The sequence below is a fragment of the Oenanthe melanoleuca genome, chromosome 1 (assembly GCF_029582105.1).
Source record: "Oenanthe melanoleuca isolate GR-GAL-2019-014 chromosome 1, OMel1.0, whole genome shotgun sequence".
Classification (NCBI taxonomy): Eukaryota; Metazoa; Chordata; class Aves; order Passeriformes; family Muscicapidae; genus Oenanthe; species Oenanthe melanoleuca.
This window is the reverse complement of record NC_079333.1, coordinates 85535772-85561879: the sequence shown is the minus strand read 5'-3', so window position 1 is coordinate 85561879 and position 26108 is coordinate 85535772. Positions and strand designations below refer to the sequence as shown.

General features: G+C 44.1%; 1 protein-coding gene across 4 annotated transcripts in view; it reads right to left on the bottom strand.

The window, feature by feature from the left end:
* Positions 1-25631, bottom strand: part of LIMS1 (LIM zinc finger domain containing 1) — a 67542-nt gene extending 41911 nt beyond the window's left edge. The window contains exon 1 of one of the 4 annotated variants that reach the window (XM_056487553.1): positions 25523-25631. Coding sequence is in view for 2 of the 4 variants with exons in the window: in XM_056487578.1 (XP_056343553.1) it covers positions 24299-24339 (41 nt within the window). In the remaining 2 variants the exon portion in view is untranslated. Of the gene's footprint in view, positions 1-22390; positions 22462-24298; positions 24407-25522 lie in introns of those variants that run through there. The other 3 variants (XM_056487578.1, XM_056487587.1, XM_056487595.1) reach the window with 3 other exon arrangements.
* Positions 25632-26108: the final 477 nt, after the last annotated feature.

The following is a 26108-nucleotide window of genomic DNA, read 5'->3' as shown; positions in this document are numbered from 1 at the left end:
GCTCTCTCCCAGCCACCAAAATGAGAGCAGACTGGGTTTGGGGGGGGTGGGTTAGTGAATGCAGCTGCTGTCTCAGTGTCATCATAGCTGCTGTCCAAAGCAGAGCCCAGGCCACCAAATGCTAATAGCAAACCTACATAAATCACAGCTGGACCTCCAAGCCAGACTGACTCAAGTTCAGGTAAAAAGTCACAATTGCATCTGTTTAAATAAGAAATTTTTCCCTACAATGGTGGTGAAATTCTGGAACGGGTTGCCCATAGAGCTGGTAGCTGCCCTGACCCTGGGTCAGACTGGACCGGGCTCTGAGCATCCTGATGGAGTTGAAGATGTCCCTACTCATTGCAGGGACACTAGAGTGGATGGCCTCTAAATGTCCCTTCCACCTCAAATTAAATGATTCTGTGAAATGGCACCAATTAAAATGTCCCTTCCACCTCAAATTCTATGATTCTGTGAAATGGCACCAATTAAAATAGTCTGCTCTCAACTGATCACAGACAGCTATCTGTATTCTCTTGAACTCACTGCAATATTTTAACACAATTTTTTCAAAATGGTTACTGCTACACCTGAGCCAGGCCTGGAGCAATGCCCTAGGATGAACCACACTGCTCATTTGAGGACTTCTTGCTAGGAAGTGATGGGAAACACCAGATTCACTGCTAGATCCATGCTCCTCACCAGGTGTCCTCTCCTGGGGCCAGTGGCAGAGCTGACTGAAGCAGACTGCAGGCACCAAGTGCTGGCCACGAGCAAAGAGCACACCTGGCACAGTGCAGGACTGGAGTTGCAGCAGCTGATCAGATTGATGTTGGGAGCTGTCAAAAGCTTCCCCTCCTCTAAAATGGTTATGAATAACAGGAGAAAGGCTTGACCCTTCCACAAGAATACTGCTGTTAAGAAATAAAACAACATCCCTGCCATTCTGTCCAGCCTCCTCCTTCGCAGTGCCCATGACAGGGGAAGACAAACAGAATAGCTACATAAATGCCCAGGACAACTGGATGGTTTCTTGCAGCTGCATCCTGATGTGCAGGGAGATGTGTGGACAGCACAGCCATGGGCCAAACTGACATCAAAGAGTCATCAAAAGTATGTCAGGGAATGAGTCCCATTTCAGGATCTCTGACTTCAACGACCGACATCACTGTACCTTCTCCTTTATGATGTGAGAACACTGGAGGATGAAATGCTGCTTTAGAGAAAAAAAGTAATTTTAATTCCAGGGAAGGGCTATCATATTCCTTTTATTTCACTTACAGAGACTACAGATACACTAAAATACCATCAAAATAGGTTTGCCATCCACAGATACAGCCCTGCTCCTAGGTTTCAGTAAAGAAGCATGCACCAGCCAGTACATTTCAAATCTTCTTCAAGTGCTTTGTTGCTTTAACAAGGCCTCTCTGTTATGCCCCTCTGGCAGGACAACGACTCTCAGGCTTTTCCAGTAATAAACAGAGTCTCCTCAAAATAAACTAGGTCAACCTTTCTGTATATTTAATGCACAGTGTTTCCAAACTAAGATCTGTTTTTCTCTGCAGGCACATCATAAAACATGAAAAGGCATTTTAATAATTCTCCAAATGGCACAGGCCATGATCATTTGAATTCTCTTTTGTGAGCACCACTCTTGTCATTTCTCTTCATGCAATTTCCACTTATTGATTGTGGCACCTCTTTTCAGGCTGCCAAAGTAATTTGTAATTCATCTCCTGTATCCCTAAATGCTCCTCCACGTCAAGGATGTCCACAAACTTTGTAAGCCAACTTTCAGCTGCAGCATCCAAGTCACTGGTCAAGTTTTTAAGTGCAAGCAGTAAAGAATTCCTGCAAGCGTCAATCAGGTAGGTTCTGTTTAGGGGGTCCTGTTGGTGGCTCTGTGTCAAAACATCAATTCCTGTCCAAATGCTTCTTTCCACACAGCTGCACACCTCCCTTCCAAAACCAAGCACTGGGTCCAAGCTAATATGCCTTGCAAGGAAATGATGAAGGAACTGCAGGAGGTATCAGCAGCACTTATGTGAATGGTCCACAACAACAAGAGTGGTAAGAGTGGACAAGTGGATACACAGAAGAGAATTTGCAAGGCTTGTGCTCCAACAAAGTCAATCACTGTTACTCAAATTCTAAAGCCTCTTTCTCTTGTTTTCTTATGAAATTTTGTGTGAGACAGCATCAGCAGATATATCTCATTTATTTCCTCCTTTCTGTTTATAAGGCATGCTCCTCTGCCAGACCTGGAAAATTGGCTGTATTATTCAGTAAGTGCTTATATATTGACTGTTGGTTGCACTCATGACTTGCTAGGGTGCAAAGTTAGGCTGACTGAGCTTTAATTCTCCAGCAGCCTGTTTTTGCCACCATTTTCAAACATAAATACTGTGGTCAATCTTCTGGATGTCTTCTGGGGCCTCCTACACAAGCTCTGAAAAAGCATCCCTAATGGGCCTAACAGCAGTCTCTGAATCATCCAGTACTACTGCTGGCATAGTGTGCACAGTATTAAGCCAAAATATTAGAGAAATTGTATCACACTATGTTTGACATTAATGTTATGAAAAACATTCTTCCTCACCATTACTAATGTATATTATTATCTTTAAGGATTAAACAGGAACAGTGGCAGCCAAGGGAAAATAAACAACATGCAACCGGGATGGTTATGCCTGTGGAATAGTACAAAAGGACCAAAAAGACAAATCTCTTGTGATGAATTCTTTAAACATTCCAGCCTGGATCTGGCTCCATTCAGCTCTAGGGTTTCATTAATGTTCTCCCTTTTCCCTGGGGTTATGTGAAAGAGGAAATGAGATAACGCCCAATCCGTCCTTCTAACAGCCTCCAGCCCTTTGAACAGCACTCAGCAGTCACACTGACTAACACCATCGGTAGCTGCTTTCCTCCCAAACTCGCTGGCAGCGGCCCAGGGATCTCCCCTCCCAGGCGTGCTGCCACCAAGCGAGGCCAGCTGGCCACACTGCTTCCCTTCTGTCGCACCTCCCTTCTGCTACGCGCTGTTCCACCCATCAGCGGCCGGGAACAGAAGTGACTCCCTTCTCCCTCTCCTCCCAATGATACCAAGTAACTTGTGCTTGCCACTGTCTCACCAGGGCACTGCAAGGGCTTGCCCCACTCCCCAGCCTTACAAAATGCAGGCAGTGGCTTGGCTTGTGAAGGAAGCCCTGCATGCACAGCAGCAGCAGACATTGACTTTGTCCTTCAATCTCAGAGCCAACTCAGGATTCTCTGCATGAACGATCAGTCAAGGTAATGTCTGTCTGGACTTGCCCACCTGGCCAGGGCTGGACCACAGGGCAGAAGAGAGAGCTGGGGCATAAATGCCTGCCCCAGCCTGAGTGAAAATGCATTGCAAAGACTGGATTTCATTCAATGCTCAGACCAAGAAGCTGCACAGAATTATGTTATCTGTGGCAATCCTCCACACAGCTATGAACTTCTGGATAACTGATCAATTGTAGCACTAAAAATAAGTTCTAAAAGAAGTTTTACATTTAAGAATACCATTAAGAGGAAGGAATGTAGGCATCAGCAGAGGGAAAAAACAAGTTATTACATACCAGACCAGTGAAGATGAGCTCAGTGAAACAACTTAATTATTTGGAGGGGAAAATACAGTGAGTCACCTTTTAAAATTTCAAGTGTTCTCAGTACAATCTCTCACAAGACTCCAAAGTACTTTATAGACTCAGAGTCTGCAGGCTCTCCAATTCAAAAACTCCACCTATAAGTGTTTTGATTATTGGACTTCCTTCACATTATTAGCTGGGTCCCAGTTTGAAGAAATGTGTGTTCCAACATGAAACTGCCTTCAAGTTTTTTATTACATCCTGGTTGGCCTATTTGCATATTTCTCAAGAAACAGATATTATTACCACATATGTGTGGCACCGACAGCTTCTGTGCTCACCATTTGCCCTCCCAACTCACTCACTATGCTGCTCTCTTCCTGCCCTTCTCCCACCCTATTTTGGGAGACAGAGAAAATGAACAGGGTAAAGACTTGTATAAGAATTCATCTACTCCAAGCAGAAGAATTTTATAAGCAATAGAAATGTATGCAACATTTCTTTCAAAAGGTTATAATAGCCTGAAATACTTTTACTCAGACAGCCCTTCCTAGTCCACATTTCTGTCTCGTCTATCACTGCAGTAAACCTCAAGAACTACTCCACCCCTTTAGGTCAAGAGCAGTGAGGTCATGGATCTGCAGAAATCACCCATGAGTTATCATCCAGTTCTCCTTCTGACACCCAGAGGGATTGCCAGTTCCTGCACACCCTCCCCTCCTTCGTCAGTGCTCTCCTCTTCCTTCCCAAGTGGCTTATCCAGGGACTTTCCATATGGGTGCTTTTCCAGCAGCACTGTAGGAAGGTGCAGCATTGTGTGCAGAAACACAGAGGCCCAATTGTGTGCTCCCTGTAGTAAGGAGCAAAAAATATATCATTCAGAAGACAAAACCAAAATACCTTACCTGTAATCATTCACCATAAAAATCTTGTCTTTGACCTTATAAACATAAACTTTGGCATAACTACTACCAGGAACTGTGAAGACTGCCAGTTTGTAGGAAGTCAATGCACACATTGTACATATTTTAAAGCTCTTACTATTAATTCTGCCTGATGTGACAATAGCTATGTAATAACCTTCCAAGCTGACACTAGCACCTAACTCTCTTTTTTTTCCCTGAAAAATAGGGACACTTTACAGCAAAGCAGGAAAGTCTTATCTGCAAGATAAAGTAAGGTACTACTCATTCTGCTCGCTGCAACAAAACCAATCATAAAGGGAAACAAGAGTACTTTTATTATAAATCACATTCAATCACCCTACTTCTTAGTACTGAATAATAAATTATAACTCATTAAACCTCCACACTTTTTTTGCTTGCAATTCCACCTCTGGAATATTAGACATGTATAATTGTATTCCTCTTGGCAGCTCCACCTGATTTTGCTTATTTTAGATAGGAAGAAGGGGGTGTCAAGGCAGTCTGTCATTCCCCAGATGACTACCTGCTTTACTTATCAGTCCTCCACTGGTGACTTCCCTCTGCTATGTACAGATCTGACTCTGCAGTGTTTAAGTTCCTTACATTAATTGTCCTCAAGCACTCCTGTAAGAAAAGGTGGTGTGGAACTCAGCTTGCAGTTCTCGAGCTGGGAGAGAGGCAACACTATTTATCAAAGATTCAGGAGCAGGAGAGAGAGCAGCACAGGGGAGCAAGTCCTCCTCTGGACTTGCATCTTTGCCTCAGACCACATGAAGTCTGGAGATAAACTCTAGCAGAATGGCTTCTTAGTTAAAAATTAAGAGAAAAGAAATGAAGCAGTTTAACTTGAGCAAAAGGGAAGTATATCAGGGCTCTGAAGCAAAGCCCACATTAGCAGCACAGTCCCACCTCAGCTTTGGATTTGCAGCCTGTTCTCTGGCTGGGCTAAGGGTCTCTGGCATTTAAGAGCCAGATCTGAAAGTGCTGGCTGGGGGGCACAGCTAGACAGGGAATGCCCATCTGTCTGTCCCACTCCTTTTCCTGAATATTTTACACTAGGCAGTCAGAAGAGGGGGAATTGCTTCCCTTGCACCAGCAGCCCACTTGGATGCTCCTGTGGTGGCCATTAGGACAAATTCAAGTTCACAGCTCCACACGGGGTGACATTGTAGATTCAAATGAAGATTGTTCCTCTGTCATCAGGAGCAAGATCATGCTCCTGCAACCCACCAGAGGCCATCCTCCAAAGCACCTTGGCAGGCTCCTGCATATTCATTTTTGGAGAGGGCAGGGAAGCATTTCTCTTGGAGAAAAGGAGCGGCAGGACAGAAGGAATCCAGGCCTGGAGGCACAGTGGGGTGGATCAGCGGGAACACCACTCAAATCACCTCATCTCCACATTTGCTGCACCCTGCCAGCCCTGACAATTATGGCACCACAGTTGCTGCTCCTTGGCCTCAGTCATCCCACTGGCTGGCAGTGCCCCTTTCCTTCCCTTAACCGTCCTCAGTAAATGGAGCATCAGAAATAGGCATTTCACTTTAGGAGAAGAAAACAGCTCTTTTGCCTGCACTGGGAAACCAGCCAGCTCCCATTCAAATCAAAGGGAAGGGATCACGTGGATACATTTCAATTAATTGCACTGGCGAGCCAGGCTGCAAACAGGCTTTCCTTTCAGCCAGACCCCTTCCTTTATGTTGGGGAGGTGGTGGTGTATTCAGCCAAATTACCTGGGGGATTCATCTTATTACACAGAGTCTGAAAGCTAGGGGGAGGCTGTATTTGTAGAGGGCCGAATTTAGCAGGGCCATAATCTGGTGGCAAATAAGGGGAAAAAAAGAAAACTGATTTTTCATCTGCTAGAGCTGTGGTCTCCAAATTATTGTGATTGCATACTTCTATCACTAAAAAAAAATTTAAGCTCGTATCCCCAATATATGTTAATTTATTTTCTTATAAATTATGTGCAGGCAGTTCCAACATCACACAAACAGACTGCAAGGGTTGAAGAGCTGGTTACAGCAACTCTCATCTGCTCACTGGTATTGGCCCATCATACAGGCTTTTATGGCAGTACCACCATCAAATACTCCAGGGCAACTTTCAGGTAGCATCAGTCTCAGGAAGCAAAAAGAAAACAAAAGGAAATATAACCAAAAGAAAAACAGTACAAGGCTTCTTGGGAGCAAAAGTGTGTGGTATTTCTCAAGAATTTTTTTTCCTTAAAAGTAATTTTTAAAGCCTCTGTGGACACACACCCTCCATGAAAGAACGTGAGTAAGGAGCATTCACAGAGATTCTAAAGGAAACCTAAATATGGGTCACATATGTGTTATGCATATAACAATCATGTTCAGATAAATCATTACTATCATTGGTTATCCTTAACAGCCAGATAAAAACAGAGGTCTGAAGTTAGTACTAATCTGCAGTGGGTTTTTGGCATGTCATTCGTGCTTCCTCTGACAATAGGCATTCCCATTTCAATTCCTATTTACTTCTTACTGCTATAAAAACAGCAAGTCATCAAGTAATGAAGTACATCAAATACTCAGCATTTAAATAAGTAAAAAGATCAAGAACATCGGGTGTGAGGCAAGGTACAGGTCATTTTTATTTGTGTGTAAAATAGGGCAAACTTAGGAAAATAAGAGCAGTAATAGAGCTAGTATTACAATTATATGCTTATTTTTTTCCCTTAATTAATTCCCTTATGTAAGTTTAATGTTTATATCAATGATAGAAATAAATAAGGAAAATATAAGTCTTATATATATGTGCTTTAACCTGGAACTTCCACAGGCACTCAAAACTTATGAACTGACTTGAAAATAGTGCTGCCATAGAGTTCAAAAAAGCATGATGCACATCTTTCAGAATAATCCTCACCACCCTAATTTGAGCATAAGACTTAGCAGAAGAAATGGAAATCCCCAGATGTTGTGTCTGACAAAAAGTAAAAGGGAATTCTGTGTACTAGATATTCCAAAAGAAAGCAAAATTTACTTTCCTGCTTTCTAAGTAATACAGACCTGCAAGGACGCCAAGCTATTCTGAACACAGCCTGTAACAGAATTCATTCAGGACAGCAAAAAAGTGTCAGTCTAAACCATCTTTACTTTACTATTGTTAGATCATGGTAATGCCAGTAACATACAATTACTAATCTTGATGCATTAAGAGAACACCAAATTAAATTTTAAGAAGTTTGCTTGTCTATCAGACTCCTGTTTTGGTAGCTGTGATCTGCAACTGAAAAACAAGGCATCAGTCCAAAGTAAAGAATAAGCCTGAGGGGAGAAAAAAGTCTGAATATTACTCAAAAAAAATTAAAAATCCAGTAGCTCTTTTGACAGAAAGAAAAAGAGGAAGAAAGGCATTTTCTTCTGAATGCACATATGGAAAAACAATTTGGGCTCCTTCAGATTCAGGGAAAAATGCAGAGGAAGTTTTAATTTTTAAAAAACAACAAAACAGCTCAAGACAACCACACTCAGCAGCCAGGAGCTCAGCCATAAGAGTCCAGCTCCTCACATCCCCACAGCATCTCCTGTGTGCCCTGCTCCCTGCCTCACCCCAGAGACCATCCCATCATTGCCGTGCTGTGAAATGTGAACAGGGACAATCAGGAGCAAAGCAGAGGTCTTTTGTCATTTTTAGTTCCCCCATGACTGTGAACATGCAACTCAGGAAGAGACAGTTGGCCAGACTGGGGCCAAAGAAACCCACTAATTAATGCTGGTGTCTGTGACAACTAGAGGTTTAAAACACAAGAATTTCTACTTCAACATGAGAAAGAACCTCTTTACATTGAGAGTGGTAGATCACTAGAACAGACTGCCCAAGGAGACATACAAAAACCCATCTGGACACATTCCTGTGTCACCTGCTCCTGCTGACCCTGCCTTGGTAGGGGGTTTGGATGAACTCCAGAGGTCCCTTCCAACCTTAAGAATTCCATAATTCTGTGATTTATGGGACACATTTATTACTAATTTTTGAGCTTCAAAATAAAGGGAGGGGAGGGCAGTTACAGAAATGTGAAAAGACACTACCCACGCTAACTACTTAAAATGAAATAAAAAAAGAGAAAACCAACAACAAAAAAAAAAGGGTGAAAACAAGAATTCAGCAAAAGATGTGATATCAGGCATGTACCCTAATTTAAAATCTTATCTTTCAGGCTGGGCCTCTGGCTACTCTTCTGTGCCACTTCAAGTTACTTAAAACTTCTTGCAGTCATTGCAGATGAAGCAGTTCAGATGGGATTTGCAAGGAATCTTCTACCCACAGCAGGAAGTGGAGACAAAAGCAGCAACAGGCAGAGACAGTTTGGATAGAAAAGGCTGATGTAGTAATAGAGGACTTCAGATGATGGACGGTGGGAGGGAGGGAGGGGAAGGCAATTACCATAATTGGTATTTTGGAAGCCACAGCCCATAATGGGAAACAATGAAGTTTCATCCTGTAAAGTTCAACATACCACTGAGTCCCAATATGTTCCAGATTTATTAGTGGTTAAGAGTAGATGCTTTTAAAAAAACACAGGAATTCTAGTAAATGAATTCAAGACAGTAATAAAGCCAGAGAAGATGACATACACCAGTATTATATGAAATACAGTATGTGAAATGAAAGTGAGGCTCAGGGGAACATCTTAAGAGAAATGGTTGTGGAAATGTTTCTGAACTTCTGCTGACATGAATGAGAACAGTTTCAGATGCTCAGTGGTTCCCAAAATAGGACTTGTAACCCAGTGCCTTCTCTTCCTGGGTTCATTACAGTAAAACAGCTTTTTAATTATCCAGATTTAAATAATCCTGAACTATTTTGTACCTAAAACTTGAAATTAAATCAGATTTTCTCAAAAAATGCTCAAAGTGGCCCAAAAATCCTTTCAATTCTGCTATTTGTGACTTACAGCCTACAAATACCAAAAGATATTAAAAATAAAAATTAAATCAGCCTTCAGCTTTAATCACCAGTGCCAGGAACAGCAACTATATACTGAAAGAGACAAAAGGAAAGAAAGAGAAATGAAGATAAAATTTTCTTGTTCTCAGAACAGCCACAGGATTTCTCACTGAATTCCTTTCACCTAAGGAGACTGTAATAAGTATGTTATTTGTATGTGGATAAAGTACAATAGAAATGCAGGGTTTTATTAAATTTTAAGGAATTAAGATAGACCAACCACACCAAATGGCACATACCTACCAAAGGGAGGGACTGTGCTATGCTGCCATCACCTCCCAGACAGGAGCTGGAGGAGAACACCCTGCTTTAGGGCTCAGAGCAGCAGCCTCTACTCTGGGAGTAGGTTGCTTTATCTTCAAGCCAATCATTAATGTATGCTTTGACTGCTCAAAGGAACCTTGCCAAACACAGAATAATCAGTCCAATCAACCTGGAATTCAGAGTATAAAAACAAAGGATTCATAAACCATGTACTACTAAGGAACAACAGGGGCTGTTTTTCCCTCATAAGGTAGGAGATGAAATTCCAGTTCAAGAGTACCTCATTGCTGATATTCTTAAGAGCAACACGTTTGGGAAAGCAAAGGCATCCTTTGTTTTGTTTGCTGGTTGTGTGGGTTTGTTTTTAAGCTTTCTTTTTCCCAAAAAACAACATCAAAATCTGTATTCCATTCCTGGCTTGCTCTCTGACCTTCAGCAAGTTGCCATCTCCTTGAAAACACAGTTCAGAGACACAGTTCAGCACAGCCTGTTTCATGGCTTCTTGGATGGGCTCAAACATGCTGCTGCAGGATGATGCTGAGTACCAGTCCACTAGAAACTTTCCTACCTTGACCAGATATTTTTAAAAAATCAGGTAGATAACCTGTCCTGCTATAAAACATACCACCATGAAGTTACCTTTCGTCTTCCAACAGCTGGCATAAATTCTGTGCTGTGTGCTCTGCCCAATTAAACACACTTGTGCCTGTGTCTGACCATGTTTGTCCCACCATGTCCCACATACAGAATTGTAAGCCCAACCCTAAGCTGCATTTAAACTTCCCAGTGTGCCCCTGAAAACTACCAACATTTTTATCTTTCAGAAAGTGGGACACGAATCAGAGCTCCTTATGGGACAAATGAAATCTGCCAGTACTGTTAACTGGAATAAAACATATTTAAAAATGCTATCCCCTTCTAAAAATCCCATTGCAGCAAAGTTATCCTTCTCATTTTACTGGCTTTTAGCAATTATTGTAATTAAAGCACTCCCTTTCCCACCCTCTGGACTTTTGGGGTGTTACAGTGGGAATGCTGCAGTGTGAAAGCAAAACTAGTCCAATCATCTTTTTAATATCACATTTACTTGATATGTCAAGGACAGCAAATCTGTTCTAACTAACTTTGCCTTGCAACTATCCTCTTCAGAAGCATTTATAAAGGAGATAATAACAGGTAGCCCTGAGCAGCCCAACCAAGTGCTTAGCACTCAGCAGAAATCACCAGCATAAATTAATTAGAAATGAAAAAATAAAAAATACAACACTCACAGAGACTATGATTTCAGCAACTTAATGGATAAATCGTTACAGTTGTCCAAAATCAAATCTAGTTCATAGGGAAGAGGGAGATGATACCAAATTAACAGAAATATTATTTTTACCATTTAACCCCAATGTGCTGTGTCACATACAATACTTGTATTATGCCATTATACTTGTATAATGCCACCCAAGGCAAGAAACATTGAACAAGTGGTATAAATTCTTAGAAACCACCTTAGAAACTTCAGTGACTTAGAGACTATGTTATATTCACTTTCCTTCTTTAACCTCTTCAGTACTGAACTGCCTGGCCACAGGACATTCAGAGCCCCACAGCTTGTGGGATGCATAATAAGTTATTAAAATCCTCTTGACCAAGCTGATGAAGAAATGTCAGCTCCCTGCTGCTCTTTTATTCATGTGAATCACTCACCAACCACTGTTATAAGAGATAGCACTTCTCCCCTGCTTTTTTTCTTCTTGAATGGGTGTTTTCACTTTGTAAAAATTTAACTAGTGCAGAACACCACCAGTCTCAGACCCATGTGTCCCCAAGAGACCCCCTGACCTCACCTCTGCCAGAGGCAGAGCCTGGCTCTCAGGCAGGTCACCAGGAGCCCCACAGTTCCACGGACATCAACCCCACTCCAACCCCCACCCACTCACAGCAATAACTCCACTGCCAATTCAGAGCTCAGCTCCCCTTTCATGAACACAACCCACTTGCTGTAAAATTCACAGCTCTGAGGGGTGTGAGTGAGGACTCAGAAAAACCCCATGAACAGGAACTTTCTCCTTGCTTACCCATCCATAACCACTTTGTTTGCACCAAAGAGCAACATGCAGGCCACCACCAAGTGGCTACTGGGCTAAAAATGTAAATTAAATGATACCAGTTAGCAGTACACTAGGTTAATACACAACTTCTTAACACTCCACTGCATAAGACTGAAACTAACTATCTGAAACTATCATTTGGGCTCTGACCCCATGAACAAGCAGACCTGTGGTGACAGTGACTCACTCTGCTTTTCTGATTTTTGTTTTCTTTCACACATTTTCATTTGCATGGCCATTTGCCAAACTATGCAAACACAACTGCAGCGAAAAAAGGCATCGCAGAGATCTGTTGAAAAATGCTGTAAGTAAAACTACAGGGCCATATATATAACAATGATCATTTTTTCATTAAATTCAGGTAATTTGTATTAAAAAAAAGCTGGAAAAGTTTTAGTTAGTATTTATAAAAACAAGATATAAAGTATACAAAATAAACTGTGCTATGTATCAAATTCAGTGTGTGACAACTTCAGCTGAAGGCATTTGTCTATAGGCATAGGGATGTGACACTGGCTAGGCATGCTGGACCCATCTGTCTAATAACCAGCTGCTCTTCTTTAAATATGAGAAATCAGAGATTAGGAAAATATCCTCCTCTTATGAGGCTGACCTTACTGCACCATCCATACAGAACAGCCTATAATACTACTACTATTACTACTACACTACTATTAATAATTCAGAACAGTGAAAAAGTGATAGTTTTGTTCCTATACCCCAGACAAAGCAGCAAGGTTTCAAAGCTGACAGAACTAGTTTCCAACTATTAGCAAATATTTTGTCTCATTTGGCCATTGATGTTCCACTCACAGTCCCTTAAGACTAAATCAATCTCCATTAAAGAGGGCAGTGGAATTTCAATTGGCTTTAAGGAAAATTGGTTAAGACTTGCAGTCTTTATTAGTTTAACACACTAACCTTTAGAATTTGCATAATATACAAACATTAAACAGTGAGAGGTCAAAAATACAGTTGTTTCTCCGTCCCTAAAAACATGCTGAAGATAATCAAACTGGTGCAGAATTCTTCATTTACATGCACAGTCTTGAGGAATTGTCAAAAACTTCATTAATCTATTCTATTGAAGTTAATAACACACCCCTGCAGATTTGAAAGGAACTCGACTGTGAGTTAGGGATCATGCAGGCAGAAACTATGCAGAGAGCTCTAATGAAGCAAGCAGTAGCACCCTGGCCAGCTAGCTAGAACTGAGCTCAATTTGGCTCTTCATAACTACTGAATAAGCCAGCAATCCCTGACTTCAGCAGTTTCCTCTCTTCTCCCCTTGTACATAAGTTATGAGTGCAATTGGTTCACAGCACAGCATCACGGCTCTGTGATGAAGAGAAAGCCACTGTTGCAGTGCAGGTTGATGAAGCACAGCAGATGTGTGCCCTCTGTAAAAGCACACACTCTTTAGCACAGAGAATGTGTTATTTACAGAAGCAAAGAAACAGGATATGCCTGAGCTACTAGGAAATCAAACATTGTAGTATGCTATGATAAGGTAATAAAAAAAAGATAAGGTGCATAAGAAAAAAACTCTTCTGGTGCTGAGAAAAGACAGGAGAGGCAGAATTGCCACCTGGTGAGGTGGCCAGGAAGGCTCCCACACCCGTGTTAATGTGCAGGCTGACAACTACTGCCTTGCGTTTGGATGCTCCCCAATGCTGCTACTTTGTTACTTGCGTAGAGCAAACTGCTTGTCACCGCATGAAGCCCATGAGGATAGACACGGCAGGGAGGTCTGTAACCTTTACCAACCCATCGAGCAACCATTTGAGACTTGAGACTTTGGCTGAGCTGTGCTCTGCCACACCATCAGCTTCTCCTCTGCAGCATTCGAACAAGGGGCAGGTACAACTTCCCAGCATCCAGGACAAAAATGTCAAATGACCATTTCTGGAGGCAACAGGTAGAATCAAAGCACCCCTTGCCAGAGCTTTCAGTGCCACACTATCATCTGCTAAGGTTTTAAAATCGTAATTCTTGATGATGCATTTCTTGCCTTGGAAGAAAGACTTCAGAAGGGGCACCCTGTGTTTGTTTATATGCCTGACCAGGCAATTGCTAAAAATAAATTGGAGACAACACCCTATTACAACACCTGCTTGTAAACAATGAACAGTTAAGGAAAAACTTATGGCAGAATCACTTAAAAAAAAAAAAAAAAAATATCTGTATTTTCTCTTGCCACTCTTCTTACCTGTGTGGTTGGTTTAAATATCTTATATGCCAGATAGATGTATGTTACAACAAAGCTTATAAAGAGAATACAGATGTACTCAACCCTCACATAAGCCATGAACTGTGTGGGTGAACCCAGGTCCTGCTAACTGAGGACATGTGTCTTGCATTTGAGTTCTTGGCTTCAAGGAAATTAAAATTTAAACTGATAACTTGACCTGAGTGAACTCAGGAATTTAACTTAAGGGCTCTGCATGAGCAGGACTCTATTGTCTTCAGACTAAATAAATTAATTTGATTACTTTTCATTAGATACATTTCATTTTCTATCAGTTTCTAAAAAGCAAGTATGTCCTTTTCAAACATTTTCAATGTTCACTTTAAGATAACAATACTTGAAACAAATATGATCTCCTTGTCCTCCTTGAGTTCTCTTAATATCATAAGGAAAAAGCACAGGAAAAAGTCTTCAGTTAATGCAATTCCTTTAACACCCTTGCGACACTTCCACTCGACCACCAATTCAGCACCAAGACATGAAATATTGGCTTCTGACAGCACCAACACTTTTGCCTTATTAAACTTTAAATCAACATGAACTTTATACCACGAGATCTCTGTGATATAAAGAAAAGTGGCTTTTTAACTGTGGATTTCTTTACAAATAATTCCAGTAGACACTGCCTTTCTTGGATCTGCAAGACCAGCTCCAAGAACATTACTATTTAAACCACAAATGCAGAGCCAATATATTATTCTCTCCAAGTTTGAAAAACCTTTTAACTTGGAACTAAGGCCCTGCTCATTTTGCATTTGCTTTCATGACAAAGGATTAATGATAGGTTAAAAAATCTGGAGTCAGCCAGTTTTTCACTATATTCCCCTCCCACTGTGGCAGGGACAACTAGCAAATACCTGGCAATGCAATCCAAGGAAGGAACATTATTCAATGTATAAGAAAAATCCTCTGCTTGACATTTGTACTGTCAATATTCTTCATGCCTACACATGCTGGACACTAGAAGGCAGCTTTCAGTGGTGCAGTTCTTCCCTCTGGGAGAACAGAGCCCTTCTTCCCACAGAAAACCTCCCACACTACATTACCACCACCTCAGCCACCCTAGTGATGACTGTGGTGGCTACAGCTGATCTGCTGGGCACACAGTGACTGAGATTCCAGCATGTTGCCCATCTCATCCCATCCCTGAACTCTGGTTGTTGTTTATGACATGCACGGAAGTAACACTGCTGCATATTTTTAACTGTGTGCTATTGGACTGAACAGAAAAGCCATTATTGAAATCAAGCCACTACACAGCCAAACATTACCAAAATCCATCCGGTAAAATTAGACCACTTTTACCTCAGATGACACAAAATACTCATTATGTAATCCTGCCTTCACTGGAATCTGTCCTGTCCGAAACTGCCCTGAAAAGACACCAGTATCACACAATCACATTAAACTTCTTGAATGTCTCTTTCAAGTACAAGTTGACAAAGCTATTCATAAATTAATAAATAGCCCAAGGTGAGCAGAAAGATTTCTCATTAATCCTGAGCAGTATTGCAATATTACTGTTCCTGGGTCCTTTGCCATTTTATCATGAGCTAGTAATTCTCCCAAGGGTGATGTCAAGGATCCTCTTAACTGTACTCATTGCCCGTCTCTGCATGATAACGATAAAAATATTGATTTTCACATTAGTGACTCAGATGCAATTTGACACAAGAAGTCCAAATTATTTTCTCCTTGCAGTGCATCAGCAAGCACAAGCACAGAGAGCTTCACTCGCATCAAAATGAAGCAGCCTTGTTAATACATGACACTGAAAACAGTGCTTCATTTGCTCTGTACTTTTCAAAATGAAAGCCTGGTCCAGTAACAGATTTTAATGCAAGTTGTGGAGGGGATAATAGAATTGTTTGGGTTGGAAGAGAGGTCTGCCTTGGGCAAGGACATTTTCGCCTGGTTAGGATGGGTCTGAAGAGCAGCAGCTGCAGGATGAGATTTGCCTTGGGTATGAGCTGACAGCAAGGGGCATCCCACCTTTCCTTGAGAATCCTGACACATTGAACACTCCACTACTCCTGAAAACCCACCCTCTCCAGGTCCTGCTGGAACCAAAGTGCGAACCAACAATATTCCAGCCCTTCTCCCTTGCTTCATCTGACTACAAAACTACGGCACAACTCATCTCTCTACCACCCAAAGCTAAACCCCACTAAATGGTGATCAGACAGCCCTGTGCCAGTGCCTGAAGACATCCAGCTTCCAGCATGGCATTAAGTGAGGCTGTACAAAGTCATTTCAGAAGGGACATCACATGAGCAGGATGCCCACGGAGAAGGGGAACCTTTTCACTTTGAAAAGAGAGAAACTGTAACTGTGAGAGAATTCAACAGAGGGGGATTCATCCCAGGGCTGCAAACCCTTCAGTTCCCACCCCTTCACCCTAGGCTGTCCCAGCTCTATGAGTTTCTTGTATTCCTTTTTTTTAAATGTGAACCTGAAACAGTTTTTCAGTGTTTGAATGAGCAGGAGATCAGCCAAAAAGAATAAGACCCACTGGCCTTTAGATTATTTCAAACAATTAACAATAAACTGCTATTCTCTGATACAATTACAGAAATCACACTTCTTTGATGCACAATAGCAAATTAGCTCACTAAAGGGGCAAAAGGAGGTAGATTTTTTTTTTTCTGGGAGATAAGCACTTTTCTAAATAACACCTACCCTGAGGATCATATTCATACAACTTTTTCAACAAACTAGACTTTTGAAAGTCCACTATAATCCATTAAAGAGAAAAGATCAAAGAAACTAACAGGAAGGCCAGGATGCAATCAAAATATTTGATCAGTGAGTGGTTTTGTATCCAAGCCATAAACTCAAGGGCATTTCAGTGGAAGCTGTGGGAGGAGAAGCTGCTGTGAACACCTGGAGATTATGTGGTCATGGCAGATGGAGCCCCTTAGGGGAATCCTCACGCCCCATTGCCACCCCTGCATCCCTCCCTGCACAGCACACCACCAGTGCCCACCATCCCCAGCTTCCCATCATTTTCAGTGCAGCTATGTTAAACAACCAAGGGTGGAAATTTTACTCGTTCTCCTAAATCCCACCACCTCCCCCGCTAAAGTTAAATATTTGGCCTTTGGTTAAACTAAATGGATTTTTGTTTTTCCTTTCAGAGCGGTCTCACGATCTCCGTGTGACCCCGGTGGGAGGACAGAGGGAGGCAGGGAGACCCCAGTGTGCACTCAGAGCCCTGTGAGTGTCAGCCCACTCAGTAGCAGAGATGGGTGTAATAAGCTTTTAAATACTTCCTTTCCCCTTTTTTTTTTTTTTTTAAAGAAAAAAGAACAAAGGAAAAGCTGCTGGTATTTTCTGATTTTCTTCCTCACACTTTTTTTTTTTTTAAATACATACTTAGCAAATATTAAACAACCATATGTTTGGATGCAACTCAATGTAAACAACAGCTTTGATAGTTTGATTTTTGAAAAAAAAAAAAACCTGAAAATTATCACTTTCTTGAAAGGCTTTGCTTTTACTTATTTGTATATTCCCTAGGTTATCAGCACATTCCCCTTTGCTTTTCTGAGAGCAGTATACATGTCCTTGTAACCAGAGAAGTATGGGAAATTCTGGAAAAATCCAACTGTCTATAAACACTTAAAGCTCAGACACTCTAATACAAAACAAGTTCTTCTCTGAAACAAACATCTCCAGATGTTGTAACATATTTTTATATATAGATTGATATATATATAAGATGTGACTCAGGCACGGAAAGCCAAAAGAATGTTCTCATTTCCTGAGACTGGCTAACAAAAAGGAAAAAATGTGAACAAAGGAACAAAGATTCAAAAGTCAGCTTTTTCTTAACAGCAGCAACTTTAAAATGCTCCACTTCAAATCCTTTTTCATATAATTAGAATATTGCCTTTCTCCTTCAACTGCATACACTCACAAAAGGAAACACAGAAAGGAGAAAAAACATTTTCTGGGTTGTTTAAAGTACTACAGAAATGTCTCATTAGAGAAGTGCCTGTCCTTGTTTCAGTTCCAGCAAAGCTCATCAACACCTCCCAAGCCCCTCTCCCACCGCCTGCCTGGTCTCCAGGCACAGTGGCTGAGAAAAAGCCAGCAGCCACGTGTGCTGGGGCTGCCCCACAGCTCTGTCTCTGCATGGCAGGACTCAGCCTGCAGGAGCTCACAGCATACCTAACTCCATTTTTTTTTTTCCAACAGTACAAGTGGGTACAAACAGCATCCAGTTCCTCTGGGACCTGAAAGCAATGGGGGAAAAAAGCCCATGGGCATCTGCAGACCATTAACTCTTGTCATACCAACAAATGGCAGGTAGATTTAAACATGCACCAAGATGTGTCACTGTTCTCTGTGCCCTTTCTAACCATAAACTGTGTGTCATGGGGGCAGGACACGAGATTTCCTTCCTCTCAATCCTTTGAAGGTGAATTTCAGCAAACTAATTCTGTGAGTACTATGACAAAACCACTGCTGGGTGGCTTCCCTTCAGGCAGGGCAGTAGGAGGGCACAGCAAGCTGCAGAGAGAACAAACTCAAGCACACTTGCCACAACAGAAAGAAAAATTGCCCAGACAATCCTTCCGCAGCAGCCTGCAGGCAGGTAGGTGATCCCTCTTCCAGTGCAACAGAACATGGACTTCCAATCCTGATACAGCACCCAGGGCAGCCATAAGCAGTCTCCAGTCCCAGCCAGACCACCACCAAACACTGCTCCCTCCTTCTTTAAATCCCCTTTTCACACTGCTCCCTGCACAAATCCACGCTTCTGCCAAAATGGGAATTGCCACCTTTCCCAATTCTTTCCCATGGACATCACTGCTACCCACAAGATCAAGGAATCGATCCAGATTGAGACAAACTCTGTTTTAAATCTAAGTATCTACCAATCTCCCCCACCATAGATTTTCAGCTGCCTCAAGTCCCTGGTGCTGGCATGAGAAATGTTGGGGGACAGGAATGTGTGGGTCACCCCAGGCGGCTGTAGCACAATCGCATGCTTAATTAAAACATCTCTGTAATCATCACTGCCCGTGGGAAGAGCAGCTGCCCTGGCATGGCCCATAGATGGTCTGTCCTGAATCATAACACTGGCCAGAGCTGTTGCCATTGCCAAGTGAATCTCAGCCCACTTACAGCAGACCCTAGCAAAAACAAGTTACTTAGCACAAATGTTTGTCTCTCTGCCATGAAACACCAGCCTGTCCTGCTACCAAGACAGTTCAGAAGAGCATGGTGGTCATATGCAAAGCTCAGCAGTATGTGCCTATTTGCAAGCATTTCCTCACAAAAACCAGAGGGTTTTGCAAGAAGACCGCTGTGCCAACTCAGCCCTGAATCCGCAGGGGCCGCCTTCCCCCGGCAGTGCTGGTGGCACCTTCTGCTCCCCCGCTTGCCAAGTGTGTTTTTCATTCCCAAATCAGAGACAGAGTGACACCAAAGGAGGACTCGGGGATGCTGTGGTTTTGAAAGGCAGGAGGCTGACAGCCAGTTCCTTGCCCCTGCTAGGCAGCACCCAGTCCCTGTGGGGAGGGCCAGGCTCCCAAAAAAGAGTCCTTGCAAAGTATCAAGGCCCCTTTTTAACCTCCCAGGATGGATTTGAAACTAATTCTCTGTGCAGTTCCCTCTCCCCACATCAATCCCACAGCTGCTGCACGTCAGTGTGGGGTCTGGACTGAAACCACTTTGCCATGTGTTGCCTCCCAAATGTTTGGCGGCGTTACTGCATTGCTTTGCTGTGGTCTTTCCCAGTGCCCCCAACTACAATAAAACAATACAGAAAATCCTTTTAATTTTGAGTACAGCAGCTACCCCATGCTGCTCTGGCCACCCAGGAAATGTTCATGAAATCATTACAATGCCTTTGCTCCTCAGATGATCCACATCAATTCCCCACCCATGATGCGAGCAATAAACCTCCCCTGGTTTTAACTCTACTGTTCACACCAGTTTAGGTTTTACTCAGACAACAGCCCATCCACCAGTGTGTTCTCAGTTCTTCAAACTATTTAATTCAAGCAGTATTTGAAGCAACCCTAAATCCACGTGACTAAGGACCCACCTTCTTACTGAATTCTACAGAAGTGGCTAGTCAGGTTTTTTAATAAATCAAAAAGTGATGAAAAGAAGGATCATCCGAGCTGGGATGCAAGAATTTCTTATTTAACATATAAAGAGAAGCAATCAGTATGAAAAATATAGAGCATAAAACCTCCTCCTGGGTGCCAACCATGTTGTAATGGTATTTTTCATGCACTCTCGGGTGCTCCAGACTATGCCATTTTTGCACAGGAGCATGGTTTCAGGCTGTAGAGGATGTCCACTTTGCCCACAGTTTGTCATCAGCCACACCATCAGCTTCTGGCATCCTGGATATTGCTGACAGATGCTGAGACAAATTCAGCAAACTGTTTGACAGAAACAGTTACTATGGTACGCAAAGCCAGCCAAGGAAATTACAGTATCCTGACTTTTCTTCCCCCCACTTCTGTCTGCTTAAAAAACAGAAGTCAGCATTTTCATAAAGACTTACACACCACAGGAAGGGAATTGCTGAAATAATTGCAAAGGAGTGTCCTAATTTGAAGAAGAGTATTAACCCCAGGGCACAGTCCCTTGCCACATTTTCCCTAATTGTCAGACTGAATTAGGACCTTTCACCCTTTCTGCCACAACACCAGCACTTCAGCACAGGCTGTTAGGGGTGACGTGCTCTGTAACACATCCTAACACCACAGGAACAGCAGACCACGTACACTGCTTGGCTCAAACTATGCATAGCATAGACAAGGGAAGGCTTTGCCTATGAAAACATGACTGTCAGTTTCATTTTCCCTGTCACCAGCACTTGCCATCATGCAAAGACCTGACACAAGTAATTTCCCCACTGACCATCAAGCTGCTTCTAGCACAGCTAATAATTAAAGCTTCCTTATATTGAAAAGTAATAAGAGACTGCATTATGCTATAGAGAGAAAAACTTTTGAAGTGGGCTTTAGAGAACAAAGCACAGACAAATCAGGATGTGTAACCTAACACACAGCATGGAGCCACAATTGCAGGAGCTGAAAAGCTTGCCTTAAGTGTTCCAATAATAAATATTTCACTGCAATTTGAAAAAGAATTTGTTAACTGTGCAAACCACCCTCTGTATATTGCAGACCATTAATGGTTCCCCTGCAGTAACTTTATGGAGCTACTTCTAAGAGAAAGACCTGTGCACTACAACTGAGACCAAACTGCAGCACCACATTTAGCTTCTTATTTAGAATCCCCTACCGAAGCTAGTAACACCATGAAGTGCCCCCATTTTTCAGCTTCACAGTCTAGAGTGGAATAAGAACAGTAAATCCAATGAGTCTGTGCTAGTTTTTCAAGTGTAGTTATACTTGGAATAAAGAGGACCTGGCTTTTTCCAGTATTTTGCTGCATACTGGCCTGTATTTCTTACTACAAAGAAAAACTAAGTTTGTTCTAGGAAACTATAAAAGCTTAAGATAATAATAGTTCTGAATGGAGAAGCTGATGTTTTACTCTGAACCGCATATGAAACTTATTCCAATGATAACACATCAAGATGAGTTCAGCACAATCAGCTGAAAAAGCTGCCCACAAAACTCAGAGGATATTTATAAAGCAAGCAGGCATTGCCACAATGAGCTATCAGCCCCAGGCAGCACACCAAGCAATCCTCAACGACCCACCATCAACCCACTGCACATCCCTCCTTACCCAAATCCCTCTCTTCAGGACAGACAGTCAGTCTGGTCTCAGAGTGTGATGCCAAGTGAGAAAGCTGTGCCTCAGTGATGATTGTTCAAGTGACAGCACCAGCCTGCAAGTTCCTCCAGTTGCTAAACAAAGGCCACGGGAGTGACTCAAGTTCAAAAAGTCCTCATAAAGCAAAGACGGGAAAAAAAAAGAAGCTAAAAAAGAAGAGTATTTCCTTGTGCATACCTGCTGACCAGATGGCTGCTGCTTTACCATGTATCAAATCTGAAGAGACCTCAAACCATTCTTTCTTTTTTTGTTTTCTTCACCAAAACTCAGATTACTTATACTCTCTAAACCAGACCAAAAAGTCAAGATACAAAACCCCTTAGGAATTTCAGCTTATGGAGGCCTTTGAGATCACTTCACATTTTGTTAAAAAGTAGGTTCAAATGAAATATTCACATTTTTAGTGGGTTTTTTAAACCCAAAGAAGCAAAACAAGAAAACACACTAATTTTTCATTTTCACTCCTTGTATTTTACAAAATCGAAATGCATCTTTCAAGAGCCTTACCCCTTTGTTTTGACTTCAGTGGACTGGAATCATCTATAGGAAACCCCGTCAGCCAGACGACTTGGAAAGAGCTCTTCCAAAGAATCTGACTCCAGTCTCTCGTCACTGTGCCACCCTGCCAGAGGAGCAGCCCTGCCTGCCCTGGCCAGCACCGCCCTCTCTCCCTCCAGCCAAGCTTCTGTCAGAGAACTGCACTGCACCTTCAACTCCCTGACCACAGCACAGCCCCTTGCTCTCCACACAACGATTCACCCCAAAAGAATGGTGAGAGGAACAAAGGAACCAAGCCAGCAAGGGGCCCCATGTCCAGCCTTTACTGGGCAAACAGTTCTTTTTCAGAGCACACCAGCAGGACTCCAGGCTGACTCTCACCATGGGAGGACTTGCTTGGCCAGGAGGCAGCATGATTGTCCCTGCTGCTATAAAAGGATGCTTGAGCCACCAGCTGTACCTGGATGGCACCAGTGTTTCCCTTGTGCTGCTGCAGGTAACCTCCCTGCTACTTCATCTCTGCAAGTTTCTGCAAGTGGGGGCTCTAGTCTGACTTTGTCCCAAAATTTCTCGCTGTGCCAGGGGTGTAGCTTAGTTCATACCCTGGCATGTACCAGCAGGGCAGCTGGCCCCACTCCCTGACAACTTCAGCAGAACTGATGCCAAATATGTAATTGCTCTGTTTACCTGGCCAAAGAGGCGGCTCAGCCAAAGCACCTCTGGGGGACTGAAAGACACAGAGCTACATGCAGTGTCTTTCACTAGGTGGCACAACCACTGACAACTCGGTCACTTTCAGGAATGCAGAAAGAATCCTGGCCTGGAAGCATCTGCCACCCGCTACAAAAGCAAGAGGCTGTTGGAACATCTGAAGAAAAAGTTACCTCAATACATACGGACACCTGAATCACATTATCATGTTTTTCTAAGCATGTGGCTGCATTGCAGCTGGAGAGGAAGCGGGTCAAGGCTGGTGAGATCCTGTCCAGGACATCAGTTTACTGACCTTGGGAGCAGAGCCAGCTCTCCTCGCTCAGGATGGCTCCACTGTGGTCCAATCTCAGCCTGACTTTGCAAGTGCCACAGCTTTCCTCCAGAGGTATGGCAGAGAGCTGGAGGAGCTTGCAGCAGAACTCGGGCACGGGAAAGATAAGGCAGGCTTTAGACAACTAAAGCTTGTGTGCCAGCAGCTGACTTGTACCTGCAGTCCAAAGCAGCTATAAAAATCACTCTTTCTCCTTCCCTCAGCTCCAGGTGACATATTAGCACAACACTTTACCGAGTGCTTTAATTAGGGCCATTTCTTCCCAAGAAACAACTGCACAAGGCGAGGCTTTGAAACGCTGAGCAATGAGCAGAGCAGTCTTTGCTTTCTGCAGTCCACCCCATTAACCCGCCCCCAAGACAGCACTGCCTGATAATTTTGAGATATGCCTAAAACATCACGAATCTCACCACATCCACACGCCAGGTTACTTAGTGCGATGCTTTTAAAACAACCACCACCCGCCCGGAACAGGGCGCCTTTTAACGCACCGGGCATCAGACCGCGCTCACGGCGCCCGGGCCGTGCGAGCCCCAGCTCCGGGAGCTTCTCCCGACCGCCCTCACACGGGCCCCCGAGCAGGGACTGCGGGGAGAGGGGCTCTGCAGAGCCCCTCGCTGCGGCTGCGGGGACTGGGAAAAGTTTCCCCGTGGAACGGACACTTCACAGGGGGAGCAGCAGGCACACCCCGCACGGCTGCGGGCCCCCGTCCCCTCGGCGGGACCGCAGCCGAGCCCGGCGGCGCGGCCGGAGCGGCGGGAGCGCCTTTGGCGGGCAGCAGCCGGTGACAGCGGCCCGGCCGAGACAAAGCACCGCCCTCGGCAGCGCCCGCCAACGGGAGGCGGGACGGCACGGCGCGGCGCCTCTCCTACCTGTTACAGTTGATCCCCGCCGCCGCCGCCACCCCCAGCATCCCGGCGGCCGCCGCTCCGCCGCTCCCGCCGAGCGCTCCCACCGGCGGCGGGCGGGGCCTCGCCGGGCCGCGGTAATGGCGCTGGGCGGCACCACAGCACCGCCCGCCGCTGGGGGGCGCGCTCCGCCCGTGCCGCGCCGCTCCGGGCTGCGCCCCCGCGCGGGGAAACGGGGGATCACACCACCGGGAGTGAGGGGATGGGACACACCGCCGGGAGTGAGGGGACACACCTCCGGGAGTGAGGGGACACACCGCCGGGAGTGAGGGAACACACCGCCGGGAGTGAGGGGACACACCTCCGGGAGATGGGACACACCGCCGGGAGTGAGGGGACACACCGCCGGGAGTGAGGGAATGGGAGACACCGCCGGGAGTGAGGGGACACACCGCCGGGAGTGAGGGGACACACCTCCGGGAGATGGGACACACTGCCGGGAATGAGGGGACACACCGCCGGGAGTGAGGGGACACACCGCCGGGAGTGAGGGGACACACCGCCAGGAGATGGGATCCTACCGCTGGGAGATGGTACACACCCCCGGGAATGAGGAGACACACCGCCGGGAATGAGGAGACACCGCCAGGATATGGGATCCCACTGCCAGGAGATGGGACACACCACCGGGAGAAGGGATCCCACTGCCAAGAGATGGGACACACCGCCAGGAGATGGGATCCCACTGCCAGGAGATGGGATCCCAGCGCCCAGCCCGGGAATAGGACGGGAGGCCCTGCCCGGAGCTGGGGTCCCCCCGCCCCAGGTGCTTCCTGCTGGGAAGCGGGGAGGGTCGTTCGCCTCCTCTGTCAGCCCTGCGGAAACGCTCCGCAGAGTTACGTGGAAATAGGTGCCTGAGTGCGGCTGTTGCTGGGTTCGTGTTCTTCAGCTTTTTTTTTTTTTTTTTTTTTTTTTTTTTTTCCCCAGAACCGAAAATTGCTGTCAAAACAATTTCAAGTATTTTCACTGTTTTCTACACTTGGTTGGGTAGTGCAGAATAATTGGTAGCAAGAAACCTGTCGCCTCAGCTTGGGGCTCCAAATATGTTTAGTCAATTTTGCTGGAGCCAGAGTCCGATTTAAATCAACATTATTTAAACATGTAACAACATTAACAAGCAATGGCGTGGGGAAAGGCTAGCACCTGGCTCAGGTTTAGAAGCTTATAATGTAAATGTAAGAAAGTTACCTCCGACGCTGCCAAACCTGGGGCCAAATCTCCTGCTTCACTTGGAGAGAAGCGACCTCATTCCAAGCCAGGGAAGTTCCAAAGGCAGACCTATGGACGAATGAAAGGCACATAATAGGAAAGGTGGGATTATTGAGCAGTCTGTATCGCCACCCTTTGCTGTCCTTAATATCAGAACAAGGAAGTGGTGTGCTGGAGTGAAAAATGCAAATATTTGCCTGCCAGGATTAAGGAAATATCTATATGGCTCCAAGAAGATAGCTCAAAGGAATATGTTAAGCCAGTGAAAATCAGCATAGACAGGGTTGAGTGAACACAGATCAGAAAGAATAATTTAAACATGGAGCACATCTACTTTGGTATCCATAAGAACCAGGAAAAGCATGTAAATTTTTGGGACTATGATGCACCAAAGGTACTTGATGGCTGTGCCAGAAGCATGGTTCTAGAGAGGACTACAGCTGTAGAAATAGACTGTCTGTAGTACTTTTGTTTGTTTATTTGTTATTTTCCTCCTGGGCAGGGTTCAGTTTTGCTTGCCAAGATGAGGGATCAAACACAGCAAGACTTCAGCATTACAGGGGAT